Source organism: Quercus robur, chromosome 6 (genome assembly GCF_932294415.1).
Source record: "Quercus robur chromosome 6, dhQueRobu3.1, whole genome shotgun sequence".
NCBI classification, from domain to species: Eukaryota; Viridiplantae; Streptophyta; class Magnoliopsida; order Fagales; family Fagaceae; genus Quercus; species Quercus robur.
The window spans coordinates 60,446-77,171 of NC_065539.1; the positions used below are offsets into that span (position 1 = coordinate 60,446).

General features: G+C 40.5%; 1 protein-coding gene across 1 annotated transcript; it reads right to left on the bottom strand.

The window, feature by feature from the left end:
* Nucleotides 1–998: 998 nt before the first annotated feature.
* LOC126690385 (leucine-rich repeat receptor protein kinase HPCA1) lies at nt 999–8,119 on the bottom strand. Its single transcript, XM_050385488.1, has 19 exons — nt 7,708–8,119; nt 7,454–7,577; nt 7,288–7,359; nt 7,083–7,157; nt 6,898–6,969; nt 6,651–6,812; nt 6,404–6,478; nt 6,252–6,323; nt 6,056–6,127; nt 5,872–5,940; nt 5,702–5,776; nt 5,504–5,575; nt 5,271–5,405; nt 4,709–5,181; nt 4,442–4,594; nt 4,177–4,316; nt 3,874–4,093; nt 3,295–3,530; nt 999–1,716 (listed from the first exon to the last, which is right to left on the bottom strand). The coding sequence occupies exons 1-19, from the start codon at nt 7,793–7,795 to the stop codon at nt 1,198–1,200; spliced, it is 2,904 nt and encodes a 967-aa protein (XP_050241445.1). The 5' UTR covers nt 7,796–8,119; the 3' UTR covers nt 999–1,197.
* Between the last annotated feature and the right edge of the window lie 8,607 nt (nt 8,120–16,726).

Sequence of the window (16,726 nt, forward strand, 5' to 3'; positions counted from 1 at the left end):
TTTACACTAAATTAACTCAATTGGCATAAAAATTTAAAAACTTAGATTAAATGAGACACGTGATGCAAAATTAAACTTTAATAAAATCAAATTTTTACACTAAGTTAACCCACTTAACACAAAAATTTAAAAACTTAGATTAGATGGGATACGTGGTGCAAAATTAGACTCTAATTGAATTCTAATTTGAAATTTAATTGGATATTCTCTCAGATTTACCTATTAATATATATATATATATATATATATATATATATATATAGATTACTTTAACTAGTGGACTTCCATAAAATATGTAATTATCATACAAATTACAAATAGGTTTTTTTTTTTTTTTTTTTGAGTGTTTCAACTTATGACGTCAACTCTTAATGATAGGTCTTTATTTACAAACCAAGACACCAATCGGTTTTTGGTGTAAGCGGAGATTGAATTCCAGATCTCTTATTCAACTATCATATATTTTACCAGTTGCGTTAACCGGAGCTCACACATACAAAAATAAGGTAAAACGCAAAAACATTAAACCTATTACTCTAAGTCTTTAGTACTAGTGGACTCCCATAAAATTTGTAATTATCTTACATATTACAATAAGGTAAAACACTATAATACAAAGCCGAAGAACAAAATTATCCTGGAGCAACTTGATTAGGAGAGATAAACTCCAAACACAAAACTCAATTGAACTCTATTACTCTCCCCAAAAAAGTTTGGAACTAAAATCGTGACTTAGAATTTTAGTGCCAAAAAAAAAAAAAAAAAAAAAAGTGTGCATGGTTGTGACACATAATTGGTGTGAAATAAACACTGCCCATCTCCATAAAGAGTCTTTTTGTGAGGTCATCATTAACTTATCATCATCAACTTAAGATTAGAGTATTTAGGTCGGTGCCACCCAAGCCACCTTTTAATTTTTGTAATTTTTAAATGAACAATATTTGAAAACATTTTCATATTAATTGGTGCGTCTAGAATAATACTAGTCTATATAAAAATAAGAATAAAATACTAAACTCTATAACTACATCTACATAATCAACAATTTAGAAGGTTGGTCGAGTAGTAACAAAGCCAACGTTCAAGTCTTCTAAATTTTTCCCATATCAATATGCAAACAAATATTTGTGAACATATGACGCTTCAATCTGTGAAAAGCAAAATGAAGAGAAAAACGTAGAACAGAAACCGTATGTGCTACTTGGGTTCGACTTTCGCTGAAAGTGTGTATCCACCACTGTAATCAAAGGCATTGGCATTGCTGTCACTAATAATATTCTTTTTTGGTAAAGTATCATTGTAAGGATGCTTACAGGCGCCATTTGAAGCTCCAAAGTCAGTGGCGGATGAGGATGCGGACGTTGAGTTTGTAGTCATCCCATCGTTATGTAAAATAGTCTCAAGTGTCTTTACCACTTCACTCATTGTAGGACGGTCTGCAGCTGAATCTTCAACGCATTGCATGGCCAACTCCAAGAACCTCCCAAACCCTAAAAGACTAGCCGTGTTTATAATGGATGAATCAATCATGTCCCTCAAGCCATAGTGCTCTTCATCATACTTATCCATCACCATTCGCACCTCACGGACAATGTACTTTCCTTTCTCAATCGGTTGCTTGGCTGTTACCAGTTCAAGCATAACCACTCCAAAACTGTACACGTCACTCTTCTCAGTTAACTGTTGCGTCATGTAGTATTCAGGATCCAAATAGCCCTGCAAGAAGAAGCCATTTTGTGAACAAAAATTCAACAGAATTTCTTGTGAATGGAGAATCTGCATTCATTACATATAGACATGAGATGAGACATCTAATCTACCAATTTGTTGGCCACAACTTTCTATTACTTGCAGTGAGTTCCACTTCTTCCAGCATCTGCCTTCAATAACTACCGGTATCTCTCTCTCTCTCTCTCTCTCTCTCTCTCTCTGATATCATGACCTTTCATCATCCTAATTACTTATTAGTCTACCCATCATCCATTATCTTTAACCAATCTACCACAAACATTATGCAGAAGCTAAATCAATCACTGAAAATCTTAAAACTGCTCACTTCCATAGGCAATAACCAACTCTACTGCCAGTAAGTTAAATAGAGCAGAAGAACTCAAACACAATTTTATAAGAAAAATTTGTAAGGATTTTAATACCAACAAATTTAGGGAGGAAAAAGTAAAGAGGAACTCGGTATGTTTCATTGAACTCTTAAGTATAAAAATTTGAGATTTATTCAATTCCCAAAGAAAAACCTCATAATATCAAACCTGAGAAAATGCCAACAAGAGGTTCCAATGCTTGGTGATATTCCCAACATCTTAATGGTTCAAATGATCAATTTAGCATAGTAATCAGCTATAGTTAAAGTAGCAAATTTTTTTTTATTAAAGCCTCTTGTTATGTTAGGAAGGAAAGTCATGACTGTACATTTTTCAGTTAGGAGGGAAAGTCATCAAATGATATGTTTACACTGGAAGAGCTTGTTTTGAGAAATTTAAAAGGAAAAGCATTAAAGTAGCAAAATTTTGATTAAAGCCTCTAGGAGTGTTTACAACTTGCATAAGACATTTCATCTAGTTCATTATCTCCAACAGAAATAGTGCACATATATAAATAAATACATAGAAAAGTGGTGTGCAGACACAAATAAATCTCATGAGTTTTGAGCCTGTTTGGTTTTCATACTTCATGAGGTATGAGAAATTGGAAAATACCAAGAGATACAGAATTAGGTAGTTCATGAGTTTTTTTATTTTATATTATTTTATTTTTTTATAATATAGAAATAGTTTAAACCTTTTGGCATTCACTCCAAATGATTAGTCTTTATCATCAGATCAAGATACTAGTTAGTTTTTTGGTGTAGGCGAGAATCGAACCCCAAATTTTTTATTCAACAACAAGAGACTTTACCAATTAAGTTAACTAGAACCCACGTCTGTCAGCATGTTTATACAAGCATGTGTGTGCCCATCTATATGCCTGCATGTATTTATTTCACTTTCAAATTTAAAAATATGTTGGCCTCATTCCTTGTAATTATGATGAAGGTATGCATCTATTAATGCACATTATTTTACTAGGATGCTTTATTAAGGAGGTTGAGTTGAGGATCATCACCTGGTTAAGCAACTAGCATGGACTCAATAGTATCACTCAAACAAAGATTTGCTTGAATAGATTTAATTTCATTTGACTCCTTTGCATGCAAATGCAGGGAGAAAAGGTAACTGCTCATTGAACATATCAGAATGAAGAAATCTGTAGAATAACAGACACAGGGGTAATAATTACCAGCGTGCCTTTAACTTGAGTTGAAACATGCCCTTTTGAACTGTCTGATACCAGCTTAGACAAGCCAAAATCTGCAACCTTTGCTGTTAAGTTTTCATCCAACAGAATATTGGTGGACTTAACATCTCTGTGGATTATAGGAGGATTAGCAAGCTCATGCAGGTAAGCTAGTCCTCTAGCTGAGCCAAGAGCAATGCGGAGTCTTCTCTTCCAATCAAGATGAATGCCAGATCTCCCTACAACGCGTATTTATGCAAACAGTCCTATTAGACATTTAAAAGTGGTGGGTATCAAGTATTTTATAATTTACCAAAGGGAACTCTCATTGTGGACATATTCACACAAAAAAAAAGGGATTTTTTTTTTCTTCGATGACTTGGAACCTCACCAAGGCCACCTTTGGATCCACCCCTAAGGAGTAATTCATGCATGCTGCAAAAAAAAAGTTCTACAACCTAATGTGCAACAATAGCCTACTTTAACTATTAGAACATATTATCTTGTCTGAACCAGCATTGTTTTTGTTTCACTTCTTTCGTGTAACTGCCGTTTTGATTAACTTAACTAAGGTGAATGTACCTGACAAGCTCTCCCTAAGAGCTCCATTTGGCATAAATTCGTAGACCAGCATCTGCTCTCCTTGTTCAAAACAAAAACCCACAAGTCCAACGAGATTCTTGTGATGAACTCGAGAAAGCATCTCAATTTCATTCTTGAACTCAAGTCCACCCTGCATTGATCCGTGCTGAGCTCTTTTGATTGCCACAACTTGTCCATCAGAGAGCATCCCTCTATAAACCTAAAGAGAAAATTAGAACAACAGAAACCAATGACTAGAAGCTAAAATTTTCACAAATCTCAACTAGATAGTGGGACATTTACCTTGCCATAGCCTCCGGATCCTATCTCATTACTTTCAGAGAAATTATTGGTGCACTTTTTGAGTTCATCATAAGAGAACCATCTTGCTCCCTTTAATTGTGGTGCACCCCCACTATCTTTGCCACTTGGTGCCCAGGAAGCTGGAAGAGAGAGAAGATTAATGATATAAGCCAACAAATGTCTGGTGTTTCATCCTCCAACATACAGATGCCTGATTTTTGAACAACCCAATCAATCCAAGAGTAGTGATTTATGTATTAATTACCAAATGGTTTACTTAATCCAATGGCTTTTTCTGCACGTTTCTTTTGTTGAATAGCATATGTGCCTACTCCCATGAGCCCCAGAACCAAAATGGCACAGCCAATTGCTATCCCAGCTATTACACCAGTGCTAACAGAAGTTCCTCCATGTGTGGCTGCAGAAAATTTATGTTGTCAGTTCCATGCTCTTAGTACTAAAATTGCATTCAAGGGTAAAGATATAATTTTCTCAGCTGAGAGAGAGAGAGTACGGATGTGATTTGAACTACCTGGGAAAGCATATGGAGATGCAATAAAATAATAGGGTCCAAACTCTGGAGGTGGCTTATAAGTTTGATTACTCAATTCAAACCCAATTCTCTGTATCTCTGACCTATTAAAATATTTTCCTGTTGGTGGAAAGAGCGCCAGTTGTACTTGAAGATAGTCGTCATTATTGAAGAAGGGATTTTGAAGAGAAACTGAACCGGGAGTGAGGCCCAGTTTCACCCACAGGCTCATTTCCAGTGAATGAAACATATTCACATTGGACAGTTCCCTGAAAAAAGGTCCTCTGAAGTATAATGTCCCTTCATATGGATAGTCACATTCACAACTCTGAGGACTAAGCTTCTGATCAAGGGGACATAATTTACTTCCACAATTAGCCAGGCTGGTAGAATAAGGCTTTGTAGTTTGTTGCTGAAGCTGGCAGTAGTTAGTATTGGAGAGAGCAGTGGTACACACTGGGTTTCCTATTAGTCTGAAGTGCAAAAAATTGACACACAAGATTGATGATTTGGAAAATACAAAATATCATTCAAAAGAGTAAGGGGCGATGAGCTCTCTCACATTAATGTATTTGTGTAACTTGAACTCAATGTTACTGAGGAAATCTGGTTGTTTTGCAAATCAACAAGCTGCAATTGTGGGCTAATGTTTTCACCTATGTTCAATGTGTCATTAAATGCATTGCTCCTCAATTTCCTGAGAATTTGAAAGAACAGAGTTGTCAAGCGTACAGTTTCTCTTTCGCAAAATTTTTTTTATCAAATTCTAATGCTCCAAGTCAAATCAGAACATACACTTGCTGTATCTGTGGAAAGCTAAAGAGTTTTTGTGGAACAGGCCCTTGAAGTGATCCATATTCCATAACTCTGGGCACCAATCACATAAGGTTATGACTATAATTCAACAAAATTTATCAGATCTCTCATTTACATTTTTTTTTTTTTTGGAGAAATGCAGGGAGTATTTCCATCTGTAACCTACTAACGACTTACAGAGTGGTGAGAGATTGTAAGGTTGAGAACCAAATGGGAGCTTCTGATGAGTCAAACAAGTTGTTACTAAGGTCCCTGTTAAAAATAAGCCACCGAGAGGATTCATCAGTACAAGAGAAAAGGCCATAGGAAAATAAAATTGGAAATGCAACTCCATGCCATTCACTTACACATAATTGAGGGAGTTCATTTGAGATAAGTTTGGTAAAGGGCCTGTCAGATTATTGTGGGCTAAATTCCTAAGCACAAAAAAATGTGTATATATATATTATGAAGAAGAAACGTAAGAGTAACCACCAATTAGATTATATTAAAAGCAACACCAGTGCATAGTGTTAAGAACTAAATACCCACAATTCATTGATGTTTGTAAGGTTGTTGAGATTTGATGGGACATTTCCTGTCAGAGCATTTCTATCAAGCCGACTGTTGCAAATAAGAACAGTTTTAACTCCAATGAAATGTCAAAGAGAGGATGTTTAATGAAGAAAAAAAGGTGCATTAAGGAAAAACGGAAGAAGAAGATTAAATTAAGGTGGTTTTTACTCACAGAACCTCAAGAGTCTGCACAAGTGCTAATGTTGATGGGATACTTCCAGAAAATTGATTTCCATCAAACAAACTGTAATTAAAGAACCATGCGCATTTAGAAGGAGCAAGAGAAATATTGAAACCAAACCGATGCATGGGGTATCAACTTACATGTGTATCAATACCATCTCAGAGCTGAAAAGTTTGGCTGGAATGATACCTGAAAGCTGGTTCTTGTTGAAATGGCTGCAAGATCGTAGAATCAAACTATATATTGTTATTTATCCCAAAAATATTGTTTTGTGCAAAGACTCAATCAAAAATAGTAAAAGATGCAGGTACATTCATCCTCAATAATATTTTTGCACGTACCAGAGTGAATTATTTGGGGTTTGGGGTGGAAAAAAGAAATACTTACAAGTGTTTAGCCTTGAGAAGGAGATCCAAGCCTGGGGTAGTGGAGGTTGATATTGGGAGGTGTCCTGTCAACTGATTATCTGCCAGATCCAGCCAGTAGAGTTTGGAGAGTTTACCCAATGATGGAGGTATCTTACCAGTGAAGTTGTTCGAGTTGAGAGCCCTGAGAGGGAGAGAGGGAGATTAGTTAGTGTTGAATAAATTGCAGACATATTAATTGATTCATGCATAATTTTGGTAGATCTTACAGGAAGGACAGCTCTGCAAGATTGCCCAACTCATCTGGAATATCACCACTGAAGCTGCAGCCAGCTAGAATTCTGAAAGATGGAAAAAAGCTTCAGTTATATAGAAAATAAAACGTAAGAGAGTTGGATCATGGATAAGAAATATATAGGAAAATTGATAACTTTGTTTGTTTATTGGATCTTACAAGATATTTAGCTTTTGCAAATCTCCCAACCGTGGAGAGAGGGAACCTGTGAGTCCTCTGTTGAAGGACAAGTCCCTGGAATTTGGATAATATTAATATCACAACTATTTCAACTTCAATGAACAGACTACTGGACCTATATATTATTAATTAGTACAACTTACTATATTAAAGAAAAAGAGAAAGATCGATCAATAATACTCACAAGGATCTTAATTCAGTGAGTCCCCCAATGTCACCACTGAGTTTCCCTTTCAATCCCATGGTTGATAATCCCCTAAGAAAAAAAATGGAAAACAACACACAGTGAACAAAAAATAGGAAATGGAACTTGAAAAAAGGAAAAGGAAAAGTAACAGAAGAATAATTACAATGCAATGACCCTTGAATTGTTGCAGGTGACTCCTTCCCAGGATGCTCCACAAGGATCATCTGATTCTTCCCAAGTCGGTGGTGTATTTTGCCATGAGTCCTTTAGAGATTGGAGAGCAGCGGCTGCACGTACCGCACCAATAAAATTGATAGCTAGCGTAATTAATTATATAATATATAGCCTGCTCATATTACCAAATATAGCAATAGCAAGCATCAAATATAAATATGCACGGAGCACAGGTAAATTTACCATCGTGAGGATCTGTAACTGAGGAGATGAGGTGAATTCCTCCTGCAGAGAAGAAAGCTAGAAAGAGAAGCAACCGGATGACTGTCATGGCTACAATAATATTAAATTAATTGTCTCCCTCTCAGTCTCTCTGTATGTGTGTGAAGATTAATTATCAAGAAGGTAACAGTCAGTAGTAGTGTAGGCAATTGTTGTTGGAGAAGGGCCGTAGCAAATTAAGCAATGCATGGCATGGCATGGCATGTGCTTGGTTGAGGCTGAGGCCGAGGCTTAGGAGGATAATGGTAGCAGCTCCAAGCTCCAGGCTATAATAAGAAAAATAGTAGTGGGATCTCGGATCAGAAAGGAGAAAAGGACCTTTTTCCGCTTTGATTTGATTTTTGCTTGTCTTTGAAGCCAATCTAGCCATCCTACTACCTCCACTACCACTACTCCACCACTCATCACCAATGCCATCATACTACTTCTCTCTCATTATAATTTATAATGAATACTACTAACTTATAGTAAGCTAATTAATTACGCTTGCTCCCAGCCCGCAACCACGATGACCAACATCGTCATCATTTTTACGTACTACTTTAGTTAAAGCTTTTTAGCAGCTAATATCTGAAGGTTGGACCCCGTCGGGTGATATATATAATTAATATATATTGGGTCCCACTTCTACACAAATCAACAAACAAGCTAGATGCTCTTCTGCTACTGCCACTCAACGTGGGGTAACCGGTCCCACGAGTAACAAACTCGAACTGAGAAACAAGAAGATACCATACCAAGACTGATGAGACTCCATTGACACTTCAGCCTAGAAGACTTCCCTGCTCTTCGCGGGCCTGATTATATGCATGTCCACTTCTCACTCAAATATTTTCCCCATCGTTCTTGGCTCTCTTTTCTCATTTTGGAAACTTAAACAAAGCCCATATTCTAAGCCCACTTACAAATACTACCTTTTAATAAGAGCTTCACTTTAGTGACTACAAAATCTTTTCCCTCCTTATCTCCGTGACTAATCCATCTAACCCCTTGCGAAAATGAACCATGTAGCATTTGAAAATCGTAATCAAACTTTATGTATGTCATTTTCTTTGTGTGAGAGAGAGAAATTTAAGAACCATCATTTGAGCTCAACCACAAGAACCATTTTGTAATTTTATTTATTGTGATTGTCAATCTCATGCATCCATTTATGTTATTTAGAGTTAATAAACAAGCCAACACAAGGTGAGTAAAACTTCATGATTATTTATTTAGTTTTATTTCAAATACAAGTCAAGCTTGAGCTCAATACCAATCTAAATTATTTATTCAAGTTATTTCATTTTATTGCCGAACAAACTCAAGTTTATTCACCCACTCATTGATTGGCTTATTCTTTTCCACGACATAGTAAGCACTACCATTGAAATCTTTTGCATCTTCACAAATCTATGTTATTAATTAAGATAACTAAATTTATACTACAAAATCCTCTATTCATCTTATCAATAAATAACATCTAATAATTTTATATCTTACGAGTTTATTTACAAACTTAAATAGTCCATTTTTAAGTATATATATATATATATATATATATATATATATTTTATACGTATGAACATTTAATATTAAATATACTTATATAGAGTTTCATCGTTAAGAAATCGTATACAAGCACATTATATTATGTTTGAATTTTACTTATTTAAGACAAAGTTTGACTACATACTTAGTTGTAGCCAATGGTTATAACTCTACTCAATATCTTTTATTGGATGTGAATTTTGATAAATTCACAATTGAAATATATTTATTTATTTAATGATTTTTTTTTTGTATGGGTACTGTAGAGAAGGGCTTTTTTTTGCCTACTGACTAAGATAATAAATATGGTTGGATGTTTTTACACGATTCTCTCTTTTTTGATGAAATTCTTAATGTATCCACTTGTAAGTGCTCCTCAACTTTCTCATGCTCGACTTAAATACAGGTACTTTATTATTAATTAGTTATAGTTCCTGGTTTTAAGGTTGGTCTTTACAATTTCAAAAGAAATAACAGAGATAAAGAGGGGGGTTTTTATGTGATTTTCTAATGGATAATTTAGTAGTCAGTCAAGTATGGCACTATTGCAGTTCTCGTGAGTTGTATCGAAACATTAATTATACCCGTTCCTCCTTAGCTATTCCTGTCCGTAGAACTTTTCTTAAGGCCAGAGTGGCCGGCATTGCCGGCTATTGCATATTTTAATTTCTTCAAATATATTCTTCTCATTAAACTCTAACAGGGTAGTATTTAAAATTTCTTAAAATTTAGGTAGGCAATTTTTTTTAACAGAATATTTTATTTATTTCAATATATTTATTATGGATCTGTAAGGGCAGACTTTGGGGCCCAGGCCCAGCAAGTAAGTGGTTCTGGCCCAAAAGACCCTAGACAATGAATTTTTAGAGAGTGGGTTACAGAACTAGGGCTGGACGAAGTGAACGTTAATTAGTTGTATGCCATGCAACAATCTGAACGTGAGAATGTTTCATTTATGGTCACAGGATACTGGTCCGAGGAGACGTGTGAGTGCATCTCTTGCTCTAATTACAGAATTCTTTTATCTCTCTCTCTCTCTCTCTCTCTCTCTCTCTCTTTCTGTAAATTTTCCCGTCCCTTCTTCATGGGGATTTCCTTCTCTTATATAGCCTCCTTAAATTGATAAGAGCCTTACACTTGTTAACCATCTGGACCTTCACCTGGGTGCCTGTCCCATCGGACATCCACCTTATCTTTCTGTGAGTTACACTGGCCAAGGTAACACTGTTCGCCTGTCCTCTACGCATTAATGCGGCTGAAAAAATAGCTTCTTTGCATTTAAAGCGGCAGTTATGGCTTCTCCCTAGACGTCTTACATTTTCCTCTTTCCCGCTGTGTGAGGCTCATCCTACTACCCACGTTTGTCTGGGATGACTCTTCACTGTGGAAGGGGCGCACATTGGGCCCATATTTGTGTGTCCGATGAGACATTCCTCCTCGGACGTCTTTTAAAATAAACTAGGCTCAACAGGATTGGGTTAGAAGTCTTTTGGTCCCCCTTTCCCTTTTTGGTCATGGTTGGGCTCCGTGCGGGGCTCAATGCCCATTGTTGACTTTGGGAATTTTACCCCTACAATAGCCCCTCAAAATTCCGGCTCTTTCTTTCTTGTCCGAGGAGGAGAGGCGGAATTTTGACATTCATAGGATCATTTACTGTGGATTCTTGCTTCACCCGTGCGAAGATATGCTTCTCACGTGCCTCATTAATGATGGAGGCGTTTAATGACTCATGAGGCGCTAATTATTGCTTTTAGCGGTTTTATATCTTTTCAATCCGACGGTTGGATGCTAGATCAACGGTTGGTATCATTAACATTTCTCTAGGCGGGAGTATGTCTGTCCAGCTTCTCCCGGATATATAAGATTTTTCAAAGACACTTCCTTCCCATTTTTCGAACAAGCACTCAAGTACTCAGAGCACTCCAGTACTTTCCCTTTCAAAGTGTTCAAGCCTTCGCAGTCGTCCCCTTGAAGATTTCCTGCAAGTTCCTCACCCGTAAGTGCACATTTCTTTTCCGTTGCTTTTTCCGGCATTATTCCTTAAGTAAATCGTCTTCGCGTCACCTAGGATTAGGGGGATGGGTAAACTTGAGAAAATGGTAGATTCCCCGGCCGGTATGGAAGGCTTCAGGGCTAAGTACCGTATCCCGCCGGAAGTAGGTCTAGAGTATTGTTCTTTGGAGGAAGTCTTAATCAAGAGAAGGATGGGGTAGGTTGCCATTCCAGTGATAGCCTTTGTGGAAGGAGGAATGACTATCCCTATGGGGAGGATAACTAGGGATTATTTGCGTGGTCATAGGTTGGCCCCTCACCAATGCGTTGCGAATATGTTCCAGATTCTGGGGTGCGTAGACGTCTTGAACGATCAGATGAACCTCGGCCTTTCATGGCATGACGTGGTTCATCTATATGAATTGCATAGCCTCGGCGACTCATATTACTTGAAGTCCAGGTCCGATGAGGTGAGGTTGATTTCCTGCCTTCCCAAGTCCAACAAAGGCTTGAAGGACGACCTTTTGATCATCTCCGGACCATGGCACGACGGTATTCATTACCCGGTCAGGGCAGGAAAACCAGTTGGGGCACCATAGAGTTAGATCCCTTGGAAGGGATCTTAGTTTTGATCTTTCTTTTTCCTCGTTTCAATTTTGATTTCGCTTGTTTGTCTCCTCGGACTAACGTAATCCTTTCTTTGGGCTTTGCAGACAAGGCGCATACGACTCCTCGGCTAAGTTTGGTCAACGTCCCAGCACTTAATTTCCTTCTAAGGTCGGAAATTTACGTGAGTGCAGACGGGCAATTGCGGGCTGCACCTCTGATTTTGGATTACGAGCCCCTTACACGTGCCCTAGTGGACGCCGGTCAAGCAATCAAGGCTGGCAGTCTGCGATTAGCACGAATCGACGTCTCCGTACCAGGATTTCTCGCTTCGAGCGATTTACCTCCCGTCTAGCTGCTTGCCCAGCGTGCTCTTCCCGCAGCAGTTGTCCCAGAGGAAGAAGCCGGTTCCTTGCACTCGTCCTTGGAAGATCAAATAGACTAATTCCATTTCGACGAGGAGGGAGAGGTGTCGGCTAGGCCAGTAGAGCTCTCGGATTCTGATTCAGATTTAGACCGCGCCTCGGCAGCCCCTGATCTTGGTTTAGTAATTGCATAAGTTGATACCAGCCAAGAGATCAAGGAAGAAGGAATGGATCTGAAGCCAAGGTCTGGTCTCAGGGGCCTCCTTTCCAACAGGAACAAGGGGCAGTCCTCTAAGGATTTCCCGAAGGAGCAGCCTACCTCCAAAGCTCCTCCTCCTCTTCCTCCCACATCGGATGTGACACTGCAACCTATGCCCAATTCGAGACGAAAAAGGCCTGTGGAAGAATTGGAGGAGGGCGAGGTTGGCCACGAAAAAGCCAAGCCTCAGAAGAAAGGCAAAGAGACCAAAGAGCCTAAGGAGAAGAGGACTAGGTCCGTTGATAGCCGAGACGAGGCGGCTATTCGAAGGGAACAGCGAATATGGTCGCCACGGCTCGAATTGGACGGCGCCCCAATTTCCTGGGATGCGACCCTGTGGGAATCCCAACGAGGGCAGGTGTCATTCTTGGCTGAGGCCCTGCAACAGCCTCTTCTTCTGCCTCGTGATATGAAGGGCCTCTGGGATACTCGGCAACCAGACCCCTTCATGTCGCTGAAGAGGGACATGGCTATGGTAAGTGAAAACTTCTCCTATGTCGTTCTCTTGTTACGTATCTATTTATTCATCATTCTCTTTTAATTAGGCCTTTACTTTTCTGGTGCAGGTCACTCAACAAATCTATGTTGCTGAGGAATGGGCCAAGAAGGCTCGTAAGGACCTACACAGTGAGGCTCAGTCTCGCTGTGCTGCCGAGAAGACTGCTGGCGACCTCAGGCAGGAAAATGATCGCCTGAGCACTGAAGTAAAAGAGGCAAAAAAGGGTCGTGCGAGCGCGGAGGCCGGCCTTAAAAACGCCACTAAGCAGGCTAATGATCTGCGCATATAGCTCCGCCAGTCCGAGGAAAAACTCGTGATAGAGAAGCAGGCGGTTTCAGATCTCAAGACCGAGCTGGCGAAGGTCAAGGGGGAGGCCCGCCTAGCCAGGGAGGCGGCCGAGAAAGTAATGGCAACCTGTTGTGATCGCGGAGTCAGGGACACTGAGATCAGGCTGACCGAGGAGGTGGCCGCTGTATGCAGGGATTACATCACCATGTCTTAAGGTGTAGCCTTGGATCGGGCAGCAGTCCCAGCAGACTCCGATCTCCGAAAAGCTAAGAATATCTTTTTTCCAAAGGATATTCGTGAGATCCCCGACGTGGTCGCCCCTGAAGAGCCTCTCCCATCGAAGGCCTTAGCCTCGGACTCCTTTATGCCTGAAGTTGAGGATGCGCACCCGGCCGTGAAGGACAAGTTGCCCGAGGACAGTCTTTCAATCAGGGAGGTTGTTACACAGGCTAAGGAGATTGTTCCGGGACCCCAGGCAGCAGACGATCAACCCGGGCCTACTCAGGGTTCAGATTTAAGAAAGTAGTGTAGGATTTTATTTGTTTTACCCTTTATATTTTTTTCTGTTAATGTTTGTAAAAGGATCGCTTTTGGATTTTAATGAAAGGTGTCGTTTTCCTTTAAATCTTGTCGTTTTACTTTCTCTTCTGTTTTCATCATGAATGGATGTCTATTCTGCCATTAACTGTTGAAAACCAAGCATGAGTGAATGAATATGTAAAAAATGATAGTCGATAATTAGACAAAATGGCAGCGAGGTTAATTTCCCCCAAGTCTGTGGTCCGAAGAGCCAGGCAGGGCTTGGGATTTGTTTAACACTTACTGAAAATGACTTCGAGGTTAATTTCCCCCAAGTCTGTGGTCCGAGGAACCAGGCAGGACTTGGGTTCTGTTTAACACTTATTGAAAATAGCTGCAAGGTTGATTTCCCCCAAGTCTATGGTCCGAAGAGCCAGGCAGGACTTGGGTTCTGTTTAACACTTAGTGAAAATAGCTGCCAGGTTAATTTCCCCCAAGTCTGTGATCTGAGGAGCCAGGCAGGACTTGGGTTCTGTTTAACACGTAGTGAAAATAGCTGCCAGGTTAATTTCCCCCAAGTCTGTGGTCCGAGGAGCCAGGCAGGACTTGGGTTCTGTTTAACACGTAATGAATATAGCTGCAAGGTTAATTTCCCTCAAGTCTGTGGTCCAAGGAGCCAGGTAGGACTTAGGTTCTCTTTAACACTTAGTGAAAATAGCTGCCAGGTTAATTTCCCCCAAGTCTGTGGTCCGAGGAGCCAGACAGAACTTGGGTTCTGTTTAACACGTAGTAAATATAGTTGCAAGGTTAATTTCCCCCAAGTCTGTGGTCCGAGGAGCCAGGCAAGACTTGGGTTCTATTTAAAACGTAGTGAATATAGCTGCAAGGTTAATTTCCCCCAAGTTTGTGGTCCGAGGAGCCAGGCAGGACTTGGGTTCTATTTAACACGTAGTGAAAATAGCTACGAGGTTAATTTCCCCCAAGTTTGTGGTCCGAGGAGCCAGCCAGGACTTGGGTTCTGTTTAACACGTAGTGAAAATAGCTGCGAGGTTAATTTCCTCCAAGTCTGTGGTTCGAGGAGCCAGGCAGGACTTGGGTTATGTTTAACACTTAGCCCAAGTAGCTGTACAGTAATACGGCGTCAAGAATTATGTCTTTCATTAATAACAGTACATTTTCAGATTATTTACATTCCAAGGGCGTGGTACTACATGTTCATCCAAATCTTCCAAAAAGTAGGCTCCTATGCCGGCTACGGAAGTGATACGGTATGGGCCTTCCTAGTTTGGTTCAAGTTTTCCCCATGCAGGGTTCCTCGCGGTGCCCAGGACCTTTCTCAGTACTAGATCCCCTAGCGCCAATGGTCTTGACTTCACCTTGGCGTCGTAATCCTGTTAGAGCTTTTGCTGATAGTATGCTAGGTGGACCATTGCACTTTCCCTTCTTTCCTCGATGAGGTCCAAGCTTTTTTCCAAAAGTTTGTTATTAGCAATGGGGCTGAAGGCGGTAGTCCTCTATGTTGGGAAATTTATCTCCAGTGGGATAACAGCCTCGGCTCCGTAAGTCATTGAAAAGGGGGTTTCTCCCGTGGACCTGCGAGGTGTGGTGCGGTATGTCCACAAGACATGGGCTAACTCTTCAACCCACCTCCCTTTCGCGTCGTCTAACCTCTTTTTCAGCCCATTCACTATGGTTTTATTGATGGCTTCCGCCTGTCCATTACCCTGTGGGTAAGCCAGCATGGAGTATCGGTTGATAATTCCCAACTCATTACAGTATCTTCTGAAGGCTTTGCTGTCAAATTGGAGGCCGTTGTCTGAGATCAGGGTGTGCGGGGTCCCGAACTTAGTGATAATATTTTTCCAAACAAACTTCTTGATATCGACGTCCCTAATGTTTGCCAGTGCCTCAACTTCGACCCACTTTGTGAAGTAATCAGTGCCGACAAGAAGAAATTTCTTGTTACCTGCCGCTTTGGGGACTGGTCCTAGTATGTCTAGGCCCCATTGTGTGAATGGCCAAGGGCTGGACAGCGGGTTAAGTTCTCCGCCTGGCTGGTGTATGTTCAAGGCGAACCTTTTGGCACTGGTCGCACTTCTTCACATATTCCAGAGCCTCCTTATGCATGCTCGGCCACCAGTAACCCAGCGTTATGACCCTATGGGACAGGGACCTACCCCCCGTATGACTTCCGCAAATTCCTTCATGTAACTCCTCCAGGATGAGTTCAGTATCCTCTGGGTGCACACATAGCAGATATGGCCCTGAGAATGAGCATCTGTAAAGTTTGGTGTCCTCGAACAACCAGAATCGAGAAGCTTTCCTCCTGATTTTGTCGGCCTCAACCTTATCGTCTGGCAAGGTGTCATGCTTTAGGAACTGTACCAGAGGATCCATCCAGCTAGGTCCTGCCCTGACGTTGTGTACCCGAATTCCGTTGGCCTTCTCTGTTGTTAGGGGTAGAGATCTTCTACTAAAATAACCTAAGGAAGTGGCTGAGCCGAGGAGGTGGCCAGCGTTGCGAGAGAATCAGCATGGGTGTTCTCGCTCCTGGGTACATGCGTTAAACGGAAGTGATAGAAATGGATCTGCAGGTGCTTAGCCTGGGCCAGGTACTCTTGCATTCTTTCATCCTTTGCCTCCAACTCCCCGTTTACTTGTCCCACGATGAGTCTCGAATCCAAGAACATGTTTACGAATTTTCCACCCAATTTCCGGATCATCGACATTCCCTCCAATAGCGCCTCATACTCGGCTTCGTTATTCATGGCTGAGAATCCAAGCCTCAATGAATTTTCTATGGTTATCCCTTCGGGAGAGATCAAAATGAGCCCCACCCTTGAGCCCCTTTGGTTCGCTGCACCGTCGATGTGTGCTTTCCACCAATTGTGTTCATGTTGAGAGACTGTGCTGATTAGTTTC